Source organism: Rhopalosiphum maidis, chromosome 1 (assembly GCF_003676215.2).
Source record: "Rhopalosiphum maidis isolate BTI-1 chromosome 1, ASM367621v3, whole genome shotgun sequence".
Taxonomy (NCBI): Eukaryota; Metazoa; Arthropoda; class Insecta; order Hemiptera; family Aphididae; genus Rhopalosiphum; species Rhopalosiphum maidis.
The window spans coordinates 27,010,224-27,027,589 of NC_040877.1; the positions used below are offsets into that span (position 1 = coordinate 27,010,224).

The following is a 17,366-nucleotide window of genomic DNA, read 5'->3' on the forward strand; positions in this document are numbered from 1 at the left end:
TATAAATTATTATATTCTCGGCTAACGGTGTATACTTAATACTTATACGTTTTACCGAATAAGTTAAATCAGCTACAGATAGTAGGTATGTTGAAACACTTGGATGACATTATAATATCATTATTTATGTGTTGCTCTACGCATACATGTAGTAAAATTGTCGATACAATGCGCCGGACAAGCCAAATAATGAGATACACATGATGTAGGGCTTGTATATAAATTCTCTTAAAAGTAGAAAAAAAATACATTTATAAACTAAAAACAAATAAAGGTCCTAAAAATAATAAAAAATACATTATTTATTAAATAAATTCAAATTATTAGTTTTTTAAAATAAGATAGGAATTAAATCATTGAATGTGTTTATTATCCAAAAATGGCCCTTCGCGTACCATCATATAGTCTTTCGCGTGCCATTAGTGGTAGGTTCAAAACTTGTAGAAGTACATTTTGTGTGTTCTCTTATCCGTGTATAGATAATAGTGAGGACGTGTTTTCGATCTACCTCCACAATTTGGTTTACATTATTATTTGAATTTTATTAGAAGATGATTCGCCCTGATCTTTCTTTTTTTCTCGTTATGAATACGCTTACGACATTTACTATAATGACGTGATTTTCTTTTTTACAATAGTGAATAAATTTTATTTGAATCCAGGTATTCAGGATATTTTTTATTTATAAGTAATAAATAATTAATAAGAAAATGTAGTTCAATTGTTAAAATAATACAAAATGTTTCATTTTTTTTTTATTTATTCGAATGACTTGAAATCGACATTTAACTAAAATCTAAATATCTAGTACCTAGGTGAATAGTAAAATTGCATGAAAATTAAATTTTTTGATTATTTACCTGGACATTTAGTAAAATTCTTGATTTGAATATATGCCTACGATAAATGTATATTAATTTTTATATTAACTTTCTAGTCTACAATTGTTTTCTAATGTTAAAATATTTTTGAGTAATATACTAGTATGAAAAATTTTTTAAATAGACTGAAAATAAAAAAAAATTGTCACCTAATAGTATCTTATACTTGCTTTAATAATAATAATTTATAGGTAACGTTAAATGTAAAATGCCTTAAATATTATATACGACTTATTACCATTTTTAATTAGTCATAAGTACTTAATTGTTCAAAAGTAGTATTCAGATTATGTTTCCGGATATATTTGATTTTTATTTTAATATATTATATAATGTATTTATATTCTATTTTTCACCCAAGATATTAACCCATATTATTTTAGTAATATATAGTTTTAAGTTCCATGGTAACATATGTAATAATGTGATATAAATTAAAATTATACAGAAAATATTTAGTTAAGTACAGATCGTATTGGTGAATATTCAAATATATATATTTTTGACAATATAATATAAAATATGCTAACAATATTATACTTTTTAAAACCTTACGTAGTAAGTTACCTGAACCGACTTAATCGTAAGTATCTTATTAATAATATTTTTTATAAACTATTAACTGTATATGAACGGGTGTCGATCGATAGTTCACAAGGAAAAAATTACGCAACGAACGCGCGAGCGTATTTTTGGTAGTTTAACACAACGAACAGCAGCTATGATAATTTTTTCCGTCACAACATTCTATTTTAATAAACAAAATTGCATTAAACTAACTGTCGTTTGCAGACACAAAGAAGATCAAAGAGCCGGCACAAGACACTGCACCTCCGGCCGAAACAGCACCGCTGGTTTGCGTGGAGGAGAAAGTACCGGCGGCGACTATCAGCATTTCGCCTGTGGAGTCGCCGGTACAAGTACCCGCACCATGTAAACCAACGGTGCTAACGGTAAAGACGGAGGCGCAGCAAACCCGCGCCCGGAAAAGTCTTTTAAAATTAAAAGAAAAGATCAAAGCAAGAAAGTTACAGGCAAGAGAACGATCAGATCCGGAGAACACGTCTTGCAGCAGCTATACGCCTCCGGCCGAACCGACACCGTTGGTTTGCGTGGAGGAGAAAGTACCGGCGGCGACTACCAGCATTACGCCTGTGGAGTCGCCGGTACAAGTACCCGCACCATGCAAACCAACGGTGCTAACGGTAAAGACGGAGGCGCAGCAAGCCCGCGCCCGGAAAAGTCTTTTAAAATTAAAAGAAAAGATCAAAGCAAGAAAATTACAGGCAAGAGAACGATCAGATCCGGAGACCGATGACAATTACGTACATGATGCTGTGCCTCGCCACCCTCTCACCATCGTTCCTATGACGTACATGACCCCCAGTGCCCTTCCTCCCGTTAATTCCTATTACATACGCTATGAGCCTCACCACCCTCTCTCCTTCGTCTATAGGACATACGGGACCAGTAATGTCTATCCCTATAACGTTCGTTATGAAGTTCGCCGCCCCCACTGGGTTAGGCTCCCTAATAACTTCAACGTATAGGAAAAATGTTTTTTTATATATTTAATAAACTTGTATTATTTAATATTTTACTTTATTGTTAAAATTTATGTTATACTTTGTAACGTCACGGAATTTTTGGTTGTTTTATTAAAATATTATTATATTATTACACTTGACAAACCCATTATATAATCTGTTATCGTATACGCGCAAATTCAATATTATTATGACAAACAACATTGTTATGCAGTACCTGTCCCCCTGACCCCTCACACAAGCAGTGTCCATTGCGTCGATATGGCAGCCGATTCCCGTCGTCGCCGTTGCTTGCCGCTACCTCGGCCACCGGCACTTGCCAACAGGACAACCTGTTCCCCAATATGTGTACAATATACCTCAAAAGCTCGCGATATGACGACACCGAAGGACTCTCTTTCCAAAAAACTATCATCAAATTGTCACCACTAGCCAAACGGAGACGACACAGTCGAATTACTTTTTCCACGACCGCCGACTTTGAAAGACGTATTTCAAGTCAAGTCGCCCGGACTCCAATTTGTTTCAACAAAATACTCCGGTCAATCTTAACCAACACTTTGGTTTCTTTTTTTTTAAACAAACAATTTTTACCGGTGCATCCACGCATCATGATGGGCTAAGTACAACCGTGTGGGGCCATGGGAGTCGAAGAAGCCAACACCTCAAATGCAGCATCTCCACGGTGGGATGACGGTCGTCGTCGTCGTACTCGTAATGTATACCACATTTTGCCCCCCCCCCTTTGTTTCTCGAAATGTAATGATCGCAATTTCCCTTTTTTCTTTCTCAATCTAACTCCGTTCTTCTCTTATAATCTCATCTTCCGAAATTAAAATAATATACCGTATTGGTGTACGTTTAAAATGTACATAAATCTATACATATATATATATATATCGAACGTGCTATACGATGCGTTCATACTGGTAACCCCGTGGTCACGACACGAAAGTGTTCGTGGACCCCGCGGAGCCACGTATTAAAACAAAAATTGTATTACGAGTATATTATTATATGCCATACGGGTGAACTCTACTGTTTATCCGTCGAAATTTCTTTAATATTACCTTACAAAATTCACCATTCAGTGACATAAAAAAATATTATTTCTCTTTCCCGACTTATTATCTTTTTCCTATTTTCTATAACTCACCCATGTGCCGAAATCAAATATAATATGTTAAAAAATATTACAATTAAATATCTTATACTTGTGTACCTGCCATGTGCCAAAATCAAATCCCATGCTGTTAAAATTGTATTTACTTTTAAACTGTTATTATTTGCAGACCCGTCGAATTCCCTTATGGTATTGTTATAATTATTTTCTCCTATGTGACCCCCCCCCCCTTTTAAATATGTTTCCTTGACCCGTTTTTTTCCCTGGCTAACATTGCTAGGCTCATTTTCTGTATTTAATGCGCGATAACTCATGTTTTCCCCCAGACCACATGGTCAAATCTATTAGGTTTTATTTTTTGTCGTTGTAAAGACCTCATGGTCAAATTAATATTTTATAACCAAACCTGAATGGTTCACTTAATTATTATATCTCGTGTATTAACTTCTGTAAAGTAGTTTATGTTGGATCAAGACTGACCGGTCAATGTTGGTAACGCCGTATGCAGAGCTGGTCGTAATAGCGTTTTATCTCTGTTTTCTTATGCCGGCTCCGATTGTTTTTTGTCATCCGTGCAGACGTGTTTTTTATACGCTCGCCGAGACGTGTACATTTTATTATTACGTTTTTTAACGTGCCGCGGTTGTGCTGTGAGCTTTTTTTTTATTATAATGCGTTTGATCGGCTGCTGTTATATTGTGCGCCGACGCACGGTCTTGTTCGGTGGCTTTGCGTACTCTTCGCCCTCCGTTTGCGCCGTGTTGATTTGCTTTCAATTGACCACTTTGACCCGCAACTTTGCGTAATTAGTCTTAAGGCTGGCGTTGGTGCGTGCTGAATTGTTTCTGAAGTTGACGCCGTTGAAGAGATCGTCGTAGAACAATTGGTGCGCCCGGTGATGCAGATTTATTTATTTTTATTATCAATTTTGTATATTATACACTGTTATCAGTAATATTTCTTGACACGGCGAAGGCGGGGTTGATGACTGGTGTTCCGCGGTGCGCCGTTCAACTCGTATGTTGAGGTGGTTGGTTCACAAAACAAATAACAAACATCAAATTATGTTTACCACTAGGTCTTTATTGCCGACGAAATATTATAACCACGACAAAAAAAAATAATGAAAGCAAAGGCTAGCGGTATACGTTGGTCCAACACGTGTGGTGTTCTTTCCGATCTTTCCTGTGGTGTGCGTCGTATGACCCGTAGCTGTACGCACCCTCATCCGCCCTACCCGTATAATCTACGTGCGTATCGCGCGCGAAGAACGTTCGGTCATTCATGGCGGTGACGTGGCTAACGCCGGGTTGTGCGCCGCCTTCATCGTACGAGGACGATCTACCTGACTGATGACTATCGTGTGAACGGATGCTAACTTGTGCGGGTGCTGGGTGGCGGGTGGTCCGCGGGACTGCGTGGCTTGTTGTTAGCTTGTACTGCGCATTTCTTTGAAGAAACGCGTCATACTTGTCTCCAATGCCATCAAACGTGCCTCTAACGACTTTGTGTCGTTCGTTTGTGACATCGTAAGTTTCAGCATTGCCAATTGGTCCACCGCGGTCTGAAAAATGTCGGAGTTCACCGCGTTTGTGGGTTCTCCCTGACGCACCGACGGCTGGTGTCCGCTGTGTCCCGGCTTGCCACCCGAGAAAGACTGCCCTGCGCTATTGCCAGCAATGTTATTCTCGGATGGCTACCTGTTGACCCAGTTGGCTTCCGTGCCTACCAGCGTCGAGGAAGCGTCCGGCAGCTCTACCGTACCGTCCGCCAATATGTTGATTGACGGTTGCACGGGATAGAACCTGACTATCGCGGGGTCCTGACCTCTTTCCCGAATATGGTTCTCGAGCCTGATAATTACATCCGGCTTAGAGCCGAACATGCTTATTCCACATGCCGTACACGCGCTACGTAGCTCCGCCGTCGTTAACTGTTGTAACGATTTTCCTGTCATGTTATATTTATTGTGATAAAATTACAAATGTGGACGTTAAACTATTGCGTAGACGGTAGCCTGTACTTGTTATACGGAACGAATGCTCGGAGAAAATTTGGTTGAGGAGGTGAAAAATATATATAATAAAAAAACTAAATTTGCGCGATATTTTGATTACACTCGCGCAAATGATTATCAGCTGTACAGCTGATTGCGGCGTCGCCGGTACGGTCCTAATATAACGTAATTAGGTCAACGTACTCGGCGGTGGCGGTTGACAACATTGGTGCGTGGCGGCGGCTTACGATGACGGTAGCAGTACCGGTTTAAGTATTCTCACCTAGGGGTGACGGTAAGTACTAAACATTTTTTTTTGCAAATTGTTAAATTAAGTGTACAAATATAGTTAAGGGTATAAAGGTATAATATATTATTGAACAAAAGTATAATATCAATAATTATAAATGGCTACAATTAAGTCCTCAGTTTTTAAAGTTTTTGAAGCTTGTGATTTGAAGTTAAGGGTTTTGCTCTTCTTTTTTGAGTAATTTGTTGAAAATTAGTTTTAAGTGAGTTATGAGTATTTTTAATTTACGCTTTATTTATTTGCATAACTTGCTAAAAAAACCAACATATGAATACAGATAATGTTCTCACTATCAAGTTTAATAATAAGTCAATTCACTCTAATTTTTAAACTGACGGAGCAAAACGTGTCACGTAATCTGCTAAGCGTGAATTTGCTGTTATGCACTTATATAAGACGGAGACAACACATGCGAGTGATGAGTCCTCTTAACTCCAATTAAAAATTTCGTTTTGACTACTGGTTTTTACTTATAGTTTTAATAAATTGCATTGAAGCGGAAAGTTGAACGAATCTTTAAACATTCATAAGTCAAAAATGGATTAGTCAAATTAAATACTGTAAAAGTTACAACCATTTTTTTTTTTTAATATGATTATAAATTAGGGATTTTGAATTATTTATTTTTTGTACAAAAACTTATTAGAACTTCATGATACACCTTGCATAGTTAAATATGTAAACCACACTGTGAAAAGACAAATCGGTTATACTAGTATTTTTTGGCTTTGCCTGGATAGTAAATAGTTATTAACGTTATCGTATACAGCATACGGCAACTACACAAAGCACAACATTAACCACCTTTATATTTCGGGGTTGCCATTAAAACAAACTAATTTATTATATAAAACAACAAAATCTCAATAATAAAATTTTTTATTTTATACCAGGAGCATAAAAAATTAAAAAATCACACCACAGTGTAAACAAGCCTGTAAAAAATTGGTAAACATTATACGTGCTATAGTCATAAATAATAAAGAAATGGATAGGAGAAGCATATGTTTAGTATATTTGAGGCCGTGTGCCTGGAGGGGAAGTCAATTGAGGCTTCTTTTATAATGATAGTCGATATTCGGTATAGGTTCTGTGATATAGTTATACTTATTTGGCCTCAATAGTTCCCCACGAACTAAGATATCTTAGTTCGTGTAGTTCCCCTTCATGACTGCTAATAAGACTGTTATGGCCTATCCATATCTTTATTAGCTATGGCTATAGCAAGCAAACAATTTTGTACGACGGGTGACGTCATGGCACAATTTCCCCCACTTCCACTTTTATCGAAGTATCAGTATGAGGCAACCTGTATAATCTATAAACCTTGTGTGGGTATCACTGTGTTTAATGATAACCTTGTTGAACTAAATACGCTGATAACCGGTAAAATAACCTAAAAAATAAAAAAACAAATGTTTTATCAAAACGACAAGTTTCGAGTGGTGTAGTACATTAAGTATTTGAAATCAGTCGTTCTGAATGTTCTGATCGGTTTTATGGTCTATATCTAATAGTAGTTCAGTTAGTTTGAAATTAAAATTAGGATTTGCTATTTTATTAACCGTTGTTGATTGTTGACATCACCACGCACAGAGAAATGGCTGCTGTATTGGACGATGTTGGGAAGTCAAATGTATCAAAGAAGACTGAGGAAGAGTTTGATGATGACGAATTAGAAGAAGATGTCGAAGATGGACCTACAATCACAAAGAAAAAGAGGAAGCGAAGGAAGAAGAAAGCGCAAACTAGCGGTAAGTGTATAAAAAAAAATTATTTTTTAATTTTTACATTTTACCATGTGCATGTTTAGATGATGTGACAGATATAAAAGAAAAAGATGAAGTAGAAAAAGAAGTAACTAGTGGTGTAACCAATATTAATATGGATGATGAAGCTGAAGGCGAAAAGAAAAAGTCCAGGCGCCGTAATAAAAAGAAGGAAACCAAAGTCGATGAACCAGAGTCAAAAGAAAAAAAACAAACTGATCCTCCATCTGTCCCCATACACGAACTCTTCCCAACAAGTAATTAACTTTAAAGTTATTAATTTTAAAATAACTTTTCTTTAAATTTAATGGATTATTAAAATTTAAACTTTTTGTTTGTGATATTTATAGAATGGCTTAATTCCTTTCTTTAGGAGTAAAATAAATAAGCTAAGAAAATTAATTTCATCATTTTTTTTTAAAATTATTTTAGTAAACATCAAGTTTTTAATTAGTACTCAATATTTTTAAACTAAGAATAATAATATTCATTAATCTATTAACTTAATTAAAAACCTAATATATATGTTTAAACCTAATATCTAATCACTCAGTAAATTAAAGTGGTGTGATCTTGTAATCATGGTCGGATGATTGTTATTTATTCTATAATGTGTAAGATAAGATTAATCTTATGTAAACACAACATGGTGCCTCATATTTTATAAATTTAAAATGTTAATTTGTTTTAAATTATGAAATATTAGTGAAAATTATTTAAATTTATTTAATTGTTAATAATTATTATTGTTTATGATAATATAATATTAACTATCAATAAAATAAATTAAAATATTGGTATTTAATATCTATTTATCTTGTAACTAACTAATTAGGATATATTAATTATTACAGGTGAGTATCCATTAGGTCAAGAAGTTGAATATGATGGCCGTATGGGTAAACAGCGAATAACAAGTGAAGAGAAACGAGCAATAGAAAGATCAAAGTATGATGATTACAATGATGCTAGGCGAGCAGCTGAAGCTCATAGACAAGTAAATTTATTTATTTATTATCTGTTGTTCAATTCTTACTTTAATATTAATTTTTATATTTTAGGTACGAAAACATATTCAAAGCTGGGTGAAACCAGGTATGACTATGATTGAAATTTGTGAAGAGTTAGAACGATGTTCAAGAGCTTTAATTGGAGAAGATGGACTTAAAGCTGGTTTAGCTTTTCCCACAGGATGCTCAAGAAATAATTGTGCAGCACATTATACTCCTAATGCGGGAGACCCTACAGTTTTATTATATGATGATGTCACTAAAATTGATTTTGGCACACATGTGAATGGTAAGGTTGATATTTTCTTCTCTTAAATTTTATGCTTAATTTATTTTTATTTTTAGGTCGTATAATTGATTGTGCGTTTACTTTGACTTTTAATCCTAAGTATGATAAGCTTGTAGAAGCTGTGAGGGATGCAACTAATACTGGAATAAAAGTAAACTCAGAGGATTAATATTTATTAAATGATATAACTTTTATATAACAATTTATTAGGCTGCTGGTATTGATGTTAAACTTTGTGAAGTTGGTGAAGCAATTCAAGAAGTGATGGAGTCTTATGAAGTTGAGCTTGATGGTAAAACGTATCCTGTTAAATCAATCAGAAATCTCAATGGCCATTCAATTGATGCATATAGTAAATATAAAATTAATGTTAATAATTTCAAATCACTAAGATATTATAGCTTGTCAACACATACTTTAGTTATTTGTTTTTTTTAATACTGTTATACTGAAATAGTTTCAACGCTTCAAAACATAGTATGTTGAAATTTGCAACTACATAGATTTAAAGATATTACTTGTGTTCTTAGGGGTGATTAAATGTTGTATTTAAACAAGTGGTCTTTTAAAAAAATATAGGAATTTACTTCTGCTTAAAATCTTTAGCATCACTTTCTTATTGAATATTTAAACACAACTGTAACATACTAATCGTGTTCATGACAATCCAATCAACTGTCAAGCTAACATCACTATCCTTTTGTTTTAATAATTAATAGATTTGTGGTTACTCAGATTTATATTATTACTTATTTTTTTTTATAGGAATACATGCAGGAAAAACTGTACCAATTGTTAAAGGTGGTGAAGCCACTATGATGGAGGAGAATGAGTTCTATGCTATTGAAACGTTTGGTTCCACGGGACGTGGTATTGTCCGTGATGATATGGACACATCACATTACATGAAGAACTTTGATGCTCCATTTGTACCATTACGTCTTCAAGCTTCACAAAAATTGCTCAGTACAGTCAATAAGAACTTCGGTACTTTGGCATTTTGTAAACGCTGGCTAGATAGGTTGGGCGCAACTAAATATCAAATGGCACTAAAAGATTTATGCGATAAAGGTATATTTTTATATTTGTCTAAAAAAAAAAATGTATTACTTTTTTATTAACCACATGCAATATTTATTTGTACAGGAATTCTTGACGCTTATCCACCGTTATGTGATATCAAAGGCTGTTACACAGCACAATTTGAGCACACAATTGTACTTAGACCAACATGTAAGGAAATTATAAGCAAAGGAGATGATTATTAACTCTATTAATAATTTGAGTCAATACAAATATTATGTCGCCAATGACATAACAAATACATTGTTATTTTAAAATTTCAACTTTTTGGTGATCAATAAATGAAAACAATTTAATATTACGAAATTATAGTATTATAAAACCCTATACAAAAAAATTGCTGAACTACAAGTCAATATTATAATATTATCAATAAGTGGATAAAAATAGGTTTATTACTTAATTTATTTATGTTTCCTCTTTTTGTATTTTTTACATATACTTTAACAGTTATCATTGACTCTTCTGTTGTTCATCGTTGGTTAACAAAGATTCTGCCATACGCTCGTAGTCGTCTAAGCTAAACTGTGTAAGAGAACGATCAAATTCCTTCATGAATTCTTTTAATACCTTGACTGTATCTTCTGTGCTATAATGTTCTCGTACATGTTTAGTGATCATTTCTTCTAATTCATCAGGTTTAATAATTTGCTGCTTAACAATTAAGTTCAATCTGGTACCATCCTTTATTTGTGGATAATCAACTAAAGTTTTTTCATCTAAATATTTTTAAAAAAAATAAAAGGTTATCCCTTATAAATAATATACTATAAGCTATAATACATCAACTATAACATATTATATGAATGAATTTTAAAATTTGAAGTTAAAAAATAATTACCACATAAAGGACGACCGGTAAGCAATAATCTTTGATCTTTAACAGGAACCTTAAGTGCTTCAAATACATGATTTTTTAGCTCTGCTATTGTCATCTCACTTTGAACCTAAAAATGAATTTTTCGCATTAAAATGCAATTAAAAACTTAACTGAATCACAGAACTATTAGATAATTGGCAATTAAAATCTCTATGTATATTTATGTGGATTAATCATATAATTTTAAACTGTTTGTGATATAATTGACTAATAAAATGTATGACGTCATCCAAGATTTGAACTAAATAATATATATTTTTATTCACTTAATTACCATAATAATCTTAAAAATAACTCAATGTAATCGTGCATTATTAAGGAACAAAAAAGTATACAGAAAAAAAAATAACTTTTAATAATTAATCATTTATTTAAAATATTATTTAAATTGCATATTATTATACTTAATAAATATAAAAAAAAATTATAAAAGTATTTTTTTTTTTTTTAATAGTAACTGTTATTATTTATAGTACACATTTTAGTTATACAATAATAAGAAAAATTAATTAATTAATTAAAATCATATAAAAACTTGTTGCGAGGCAAGCATATCTGCAAACGGTTTTACAAGTCCACGAGTAGCAAAATAGAACACAAGTCCAAAAGTAATTGATATTGGTAAAGCGGGCAAAGCTCGTCTAAATATAGCCAATAATAATAATGTTAAGCACAATCCGATAAGTATAGCCACAAAGCATGCTAATGTAGTATTCCAGTCTCCATAAGATGACGCTTTGCCCACTAAAACGCTGTAAAATATGAAATCTCCTAATCCAAGTTTGACACCTTTATCTTCTTCATCCATCAGTCTTCTACAAACTCTAACTTCTTCAGTCTGAGGCTGTTGGTGTTCTTCGACCCATGTCCTGGTAAATCCGTTTTGGCTGTCTGTAGTACTATCTACACTATCTGAACGGTTCATCATATAAACAACCGTAGACGAGTAGATTAGTGCTGGGAATATTTGTTCATTGCGCTCCTCAGCCAATTCGACCAGTATGCGCAAAGGTCCTCGTGGAGTGAGGACAGCAACCAAGTCCCAAATAGATATAACAAATAACACAACCCAGGTGGTCCATTCAGGCATATATTTAATAAACACGAGTGCCATGAGAGCAGCGATGAATATCAGGTATGATTGTTGGAGTCGCAATGGGCCTTTCCAGTGTATACACACCATGCCTAACATACCAATATTCCAGATTATCAAAAAAAATGTTATATAATCCATGGGAATATTATACGTGTGTAAGATCTCCTCGATGTACAGACAAGTGAACATGGACAGGAGAAGCAACGACGACATGATGAGCCAACCATGTATTAATTTATAGCAACGATATTTGTACAATGCGATTAGGAACACTGTCATGACGATGACAACAGATATAAGTATCAGCGAATTGGCCACGGCGTTCCACACCTTAGTTGAAGGCTCAGGACTGGTTTCGTGGAACGGTGTGTACACCAGGTACACATCTTTGACATTGTAGAACGACACCGAGTTTATCGTGGCTACCACCACCAACATACACATTGACACGGGCACGAACAGTTTGATGACATGTTCGGCGCCGTACTTCAGCGTTTCCTCTTCCTGGGCCGTCAACGAGTCGCGGCGCGACGTTTCCCTGGGGGCCGCAGCGGCCATTAGTGGAACTGCTTCTCTAGGTGTCGGCGACTTGCTACTGCTGCTGCTCCTGCTACTGCTGTCGCGCATCAATAATACACACAAACGAGGGGTGACGCCAAAGTGTAAACCTCAATCTACGCACACAGATCTAAGCGCGTGTTCTCACTTCCTCAACAATGTAACAGAAAATAACGTATCGTTTAAAAAGCGCCTATACTCACGTCGAATGAACATTCCTGTCCGTTAAGTATCTTGATGTTGATTTTCATTGTTTCGGGCCGTGTAACAATCACTGCATTTAAACCGAAAATCAATACTTGATGTATATATTATAAGGAAGTGTCAGATGTGGTCGATCTCAGAACGTCATATCGTGGACATGCGAGGTTTCGCGTTGCCTGCCAAGTTTAAAATACACAATTCGAGCGAAACGACGGGACTCGATCACGACAGTTCCGATATGTTTATTGAAAACCGGAATAGTTAAAATCACAGCTCGTAGCCGTAGCGGCTGGCTGTCAAGACTCGAGTTGTGATTTCGTGAACGAGAAGTGGGTGATATGAAATTTATAAAATAAAACGATAGGTACAGTCTGTGCGTCAGTGCAAACGATCATGCAGGATGCATGCATCAGCTATTATTCTAAACGATTTGATCGATTATTGTAAAATATACAAAAAGCAAGGATGTTGTATGAATCTTAGGACTTTACTAAGCAGCGGCAAGTTTAAATCTGTTAACAATCGTACATATTTGTGTACACGGTTTATGATTTTAATAAATATAATATTTATTCGTGAATATGGTTATTATTTAATAAACATTTTAGTGTTTCGATGTAATAAAGACAATTTAGCTATAATTTATTGTTACAAAGCATTACCAATATTACAATTTTGAACTAATAATAAGCTAGGGACTATGGTTATATGTATATCGGTCTTGCAATTAAAAAATAATTTTAATTAGAAATCTGGTATTATATTTTAATGTAGCTTTCAAATTCGCTATATAATAATATAACTCATTTTTATGTATACATTTTTATTTTTTATTTATTTTATTGATATAATAGATATATAAACGCCAATCGGTTTTTTACATATAATAACAATTAACAATATAGATAATACATAATATAAACATAATTGTTAAACATTAAATTTCAAAGTGATGTAAATAAAAAATATAATATATATTAATTAAAAATAAAAACACTAAAATACAGAAATTTAAGGCCATATACCTTTATGAACCATTATTATCATTTAAACTGCGCATAGCTCTAACAAAAAGATCATTTGATAAAAAGTTTGAACTGAAGGTTGGGATGTGAAAGGGAAAGGACTCGGTTTAGGTACAAGGTACCTATATTGTATAAGATATTTAAATCAGAGTGTAGTGTCTATTTACTTACTAAATACATGTTGAAAAAATAATATGTAGGTACAATATTTATGAATAAACTGAATAAAGATTAAACCACTGTGTATTATACTGATCAATTGACTTTTAATGAGAAAAAAAAAATATTTTACATTGATTTACGTTGGAATATTAAAATGTATTATTGTATTAATAAAATAATATTATAATTATAAATTAATATATATGCGTTATTTAACATTATAACTTTAAATTATTATGAAACTCCTTTATGTATTTTTTGATTGATTGGAAAACTTTCCTAGCTGTCCACACTGATACATAAGTGACAAGTGAGGGTGAACCATCAAGGGCCCATACTCTCCGTTAGCCTGTTTACAAAAAGGTTTTATTTTTATTTACATAAGGATACGCAATTAATATATTTATAATTATTTTATATACATTGAAACAGTGGCACACTAATTGGGGGGGTCACCCAAAACATTTTTAGGAAGATTCAGTTTCTTATGAAATGTCACCTAAATTATTTATTGAAAAATTCTTATAAATTTTATAGAAACAAAAAGACATGATAAAAATTGGAATGTATGATTAAATTTAAGTACGTTATGTCCAGGCCCCAGGAAATATTTGTACAAAAAAAAATATAACTATAAAACACATTAAATGATGTCATAAACTCATGGGTATAATTATTAATTACATAATATAACCTATTATTTATTTATTAATTAACTATAGACGTATTAAATATCGTAATTTGTATATAACTTAACAGATAAAATATTATACCTGTCACACTATAAGTTACAGTTTAAAATTTGATGCTATTTTTTTTCTATATTCAATATTTTTATAATTCAAAAGCAACAGTGATTGATTTCAATTGAAATTTAGTATTATAATTATCGTATTGTGTTTTATCGTGACAAATTACGGAGACAGTTGATAATCATTTAAGATAACTATACCGTCTCTATCGTTTACAAGGGCACCCATAAGAAGGTGCAGGAGGGTGACATGTCACCAAAATTATAGTTATTTTTTAGTTATGAATAATAAGTTAATTTTTCTAATGATAATAGTACATGATGTACATAGGTACATATACAATTTTCAATTGTTAATCGATTACGGTCGTACGTTGTAACTCCTAATACTATGTCAATCAATCAGGTATCAGCTACATGTATATATAAATATGTATTATGTATATAAATATATTTATGTGCTATGAAAAAAGTTTTTTTGAATTTATGTCACTTTTCTCTAGCTCATATAGGTTTTGACAGATAGGCATCTTTTTTTAACTTCAATATAAAAACATGGCACTCGTGCATAGGAAAAACAATTTCCAGATTGGATTACTTAAAAACTGCGGACTTCAATTTTAAGTTACTCATTAGTCATTATAATTAAACTATAATTATTAAAAAATATGTAATTTTAATTTTAAAGATTTTAACTCATTTAAAAATCATTGTAAAAGTAACTATGTATATGGTTTTGCTAAAATAATTTAATTTATTTAATTTTGTAAAATGTTAGGGTTTGTTAAAAAGGTTTTTTTTTGTGCTTATGGAATATTTATTTTTGCACTTTTGGGTGGCATTTGGGTCATATTTTGCGCTCATGGGCTACAGCCGAAAAATAATATGTATGCCAGTTTTTTTTTATTTATTCACCTGTTTTTCGTACACTTGTTTTTCATCTACGGTCATATTATCCCAGCTATCTGAAATAATTTTTCGAACAAAGTCTGTGGGGAGTCCGGGCTGTGTCCAATGATATAAGTTCATCGTCTTTTTTACATAGATCCTTTTTGCTTCACTTTGAGTCCAAGTGGAGTGATGTGTTTTTTTAATAGGTTTATTTGTTTGCTGTATTTAAAACACGAAATAACAATTAATAAATAAATAATTCATAAGTGCAAGGTGCCTAAAAAAGTGTTTAGAAGATTGTTGTTGTTACTATTTTAAAGTAACTATGGAGTACGGAGGTAGGAATTCTAACTTCATCGACCACTCTAATAATAAATATGTGATGATCCACAGTCTGTCAGTCTACACTCGACTTTAAAATAATAATATATTGTTGTGGGGATAATATGGGATAGGTGCTCTAATAGAAAATAATTAATAATATACATAGTATTATTTTAAACTATGTACAATTATAGATAAATATCAACAAAAATATTCTTACTTTACGCGTATTGGGTCGAACAGGAAAGTTGGCGAAAGCTATGGATCCAGGAACAAAATTATCTGGTAGGTTAAAATGTATCGAATCTTCTGACTTTTTATAGGGCAAAAGTTTTTGGAGTTGTTCGGGAGTCATGTCAGGTGATGGGTAGTTCTAAATTAAAGAAAAGTAAAATAGTTTATTTTGACCGAGATAATTATTAATTATACATTCATTTGTACTTAAGACTTTAAAAGGATTTAAAACATAAATTCTATGCAAATTAAATTCTGTTTATTATATTAATATATAATTAATTATGTATAGTAGGTATATTGGTCATTAGGTACTTACGCAGTAGTTAGAAGGAAAATAGATGTTTGACAGTTCGTTAAAAAAAAAAGTCATCAAGACTGTTATCACCTTTAGAAGCAGAAAAAATTCTTAGATTTTTTTACTTCAATATATTTCTAGTACAAAAGTAAATCAAATTGATACTTTGGAGGGGGTCAATAAATGAGAAAAAATACAAAAAAAAATTACCAATTTTTATAAAATCAATTATCTGAATTTTGAGTTATTTAATTTTGGTGTACCTATCTGGCTACCTTTTTTAAAACAAAAAAATTATAGAAATTTTCACCCATGCAATTATAATATTATTTTAAAAATATTATGACTCTTTTGAGTTATACATTACAGATATTTTAAATTTTCTATTTCTATTTTAAAATTAGATATTAAAGATAAATATAAATAAGACCTATATATATATATTAAAAATATTAAAGATATACAGGCTCAATTTTTTAAAATAAATATTTGTAGTCAAAATCGTAAGAATTAGTACATTTGCTCACCTTAACTGGGTATCTTAGATGGATGAGATATCTGATCAGTATAATGTTTGCATTATCTATATAAAAAAATACATATGTACCTACACTTATTTTACAATTATTCATTAGTTTATAGTTATCATCATTATGACGTGAGAGTGGTGTAAAATGGGGACTGCTCCTATAACTTGTATTTTATATTCAAATTAAAAAAATTCATCGGAAAACTTTAGAAGAAAAAATAAAATAATTTAATAATCTCTAAATAATTGTTTTCAATCCAGTAATTTTTATATGGTTGTGTCTCGCTACTTGAAATCTAAAATCCTGGCTACGCTACTGCATTTATAATATTATAATTATGTATTACCATTTTGTTGTTCATATTGCCTCGTTTGAAAATACCTGTTAGCGTAGGTTCACAAAAAA

General features: G+C 32.4%; 4 protein-coding genes across 4 annotated transcripts; 1 reads left to right on the forward strand and 3 right to left on the reverse strand.

Moving 5' to 3' along the window:
- The first annotated feature begins 7,280 nt into the window (after window positions 1-7,280).
- On the forward strand, window positions 7,281-10,309 carry LOC113550372 (methionine aminopeptidase 2). The gene is made up of 8 exons (XM_026952144.1): window positions 7,281-7,611; window positions 7,671-7,883; window positions 8,481-8,623; window positions 8,688-8,925; window positions 8,982-9,076; window positions 9,136-9,277; window positions 9,691-9,996; window positions 10,072-10,309. The coding sequence occupies exons 1-8, from the start codon at window positions 7,458-7,460 to the stop codon at window positions 10,191-10,193; spliced, it is 1,413 nt and encodes a 470-aa protein (XP_026807945.1). The 5' UTR covers window positions 7,281-7,457; the 3' UTR covers window positions 10,194-10,309.
- Window positions 10,310-10,364: 55 nt separating this feature from the next.
- Window positions 10,365-13,144, reverse strand: LOC113550386 (ubiquitin-like protein 4A). The gene is made up of 3 exons (XM_026952166.1): window positions 12,746-13,144; window positions 10,850-10,955; window positions 10,365-10,727 (listed from the first exon to the last, which is right to left on the reverse strand). Exons 1-3 carry the CDS (start codon window positions 12,791-12,793, stop codon window positions 10,462-10,464), a joined length of 420 nt encoding a protein of 139 aa, XP_026807967.1. The 5' UTR covers window positions 12,794-13,144; the 3' UTR covers window positions 10,365-10,461.
- LOC113550379 (presenilin homolog) lies at window positions 11,244-12,747 on the reverse strand. The gene has a single exon (XM_026952155.1). The coding sequence runs from the start codon at window positions 12,609-12,611 to the stop codon at window positions 11,412-11,414; it is 1,200 nt and encodes a 399-aa protein (XP_026807956.1). The 5' UTR covers window positions 12,612-12,747; the 3' UTR covers window positions 11,244-11,411.
- Window positions 13,145-14,180: 1,036 nt separating the features above from the next.
- LOC113560560 lies at window positions 14,181-17,322 on the reverse strand. The gene is made up of 4 exons (XM_026966507.1): window positions 17,308-17,322; window positions 16,120-16,272; window positions 15,600-15,794; window positions 14,181-14,282 (listed from the first exon to the last, which is right to left on the reverse strand). Exons 1-4 carry the CDS (start codon window positions 17,320-17,322, stop codon window positions 14,181-14,183), a joined length of 465 nt encoding a protein of 154 aa, XP_026822308.1.
- Between the last annotated feature and the right edge of the window lie 44 nt (window positions 17,323-17,366).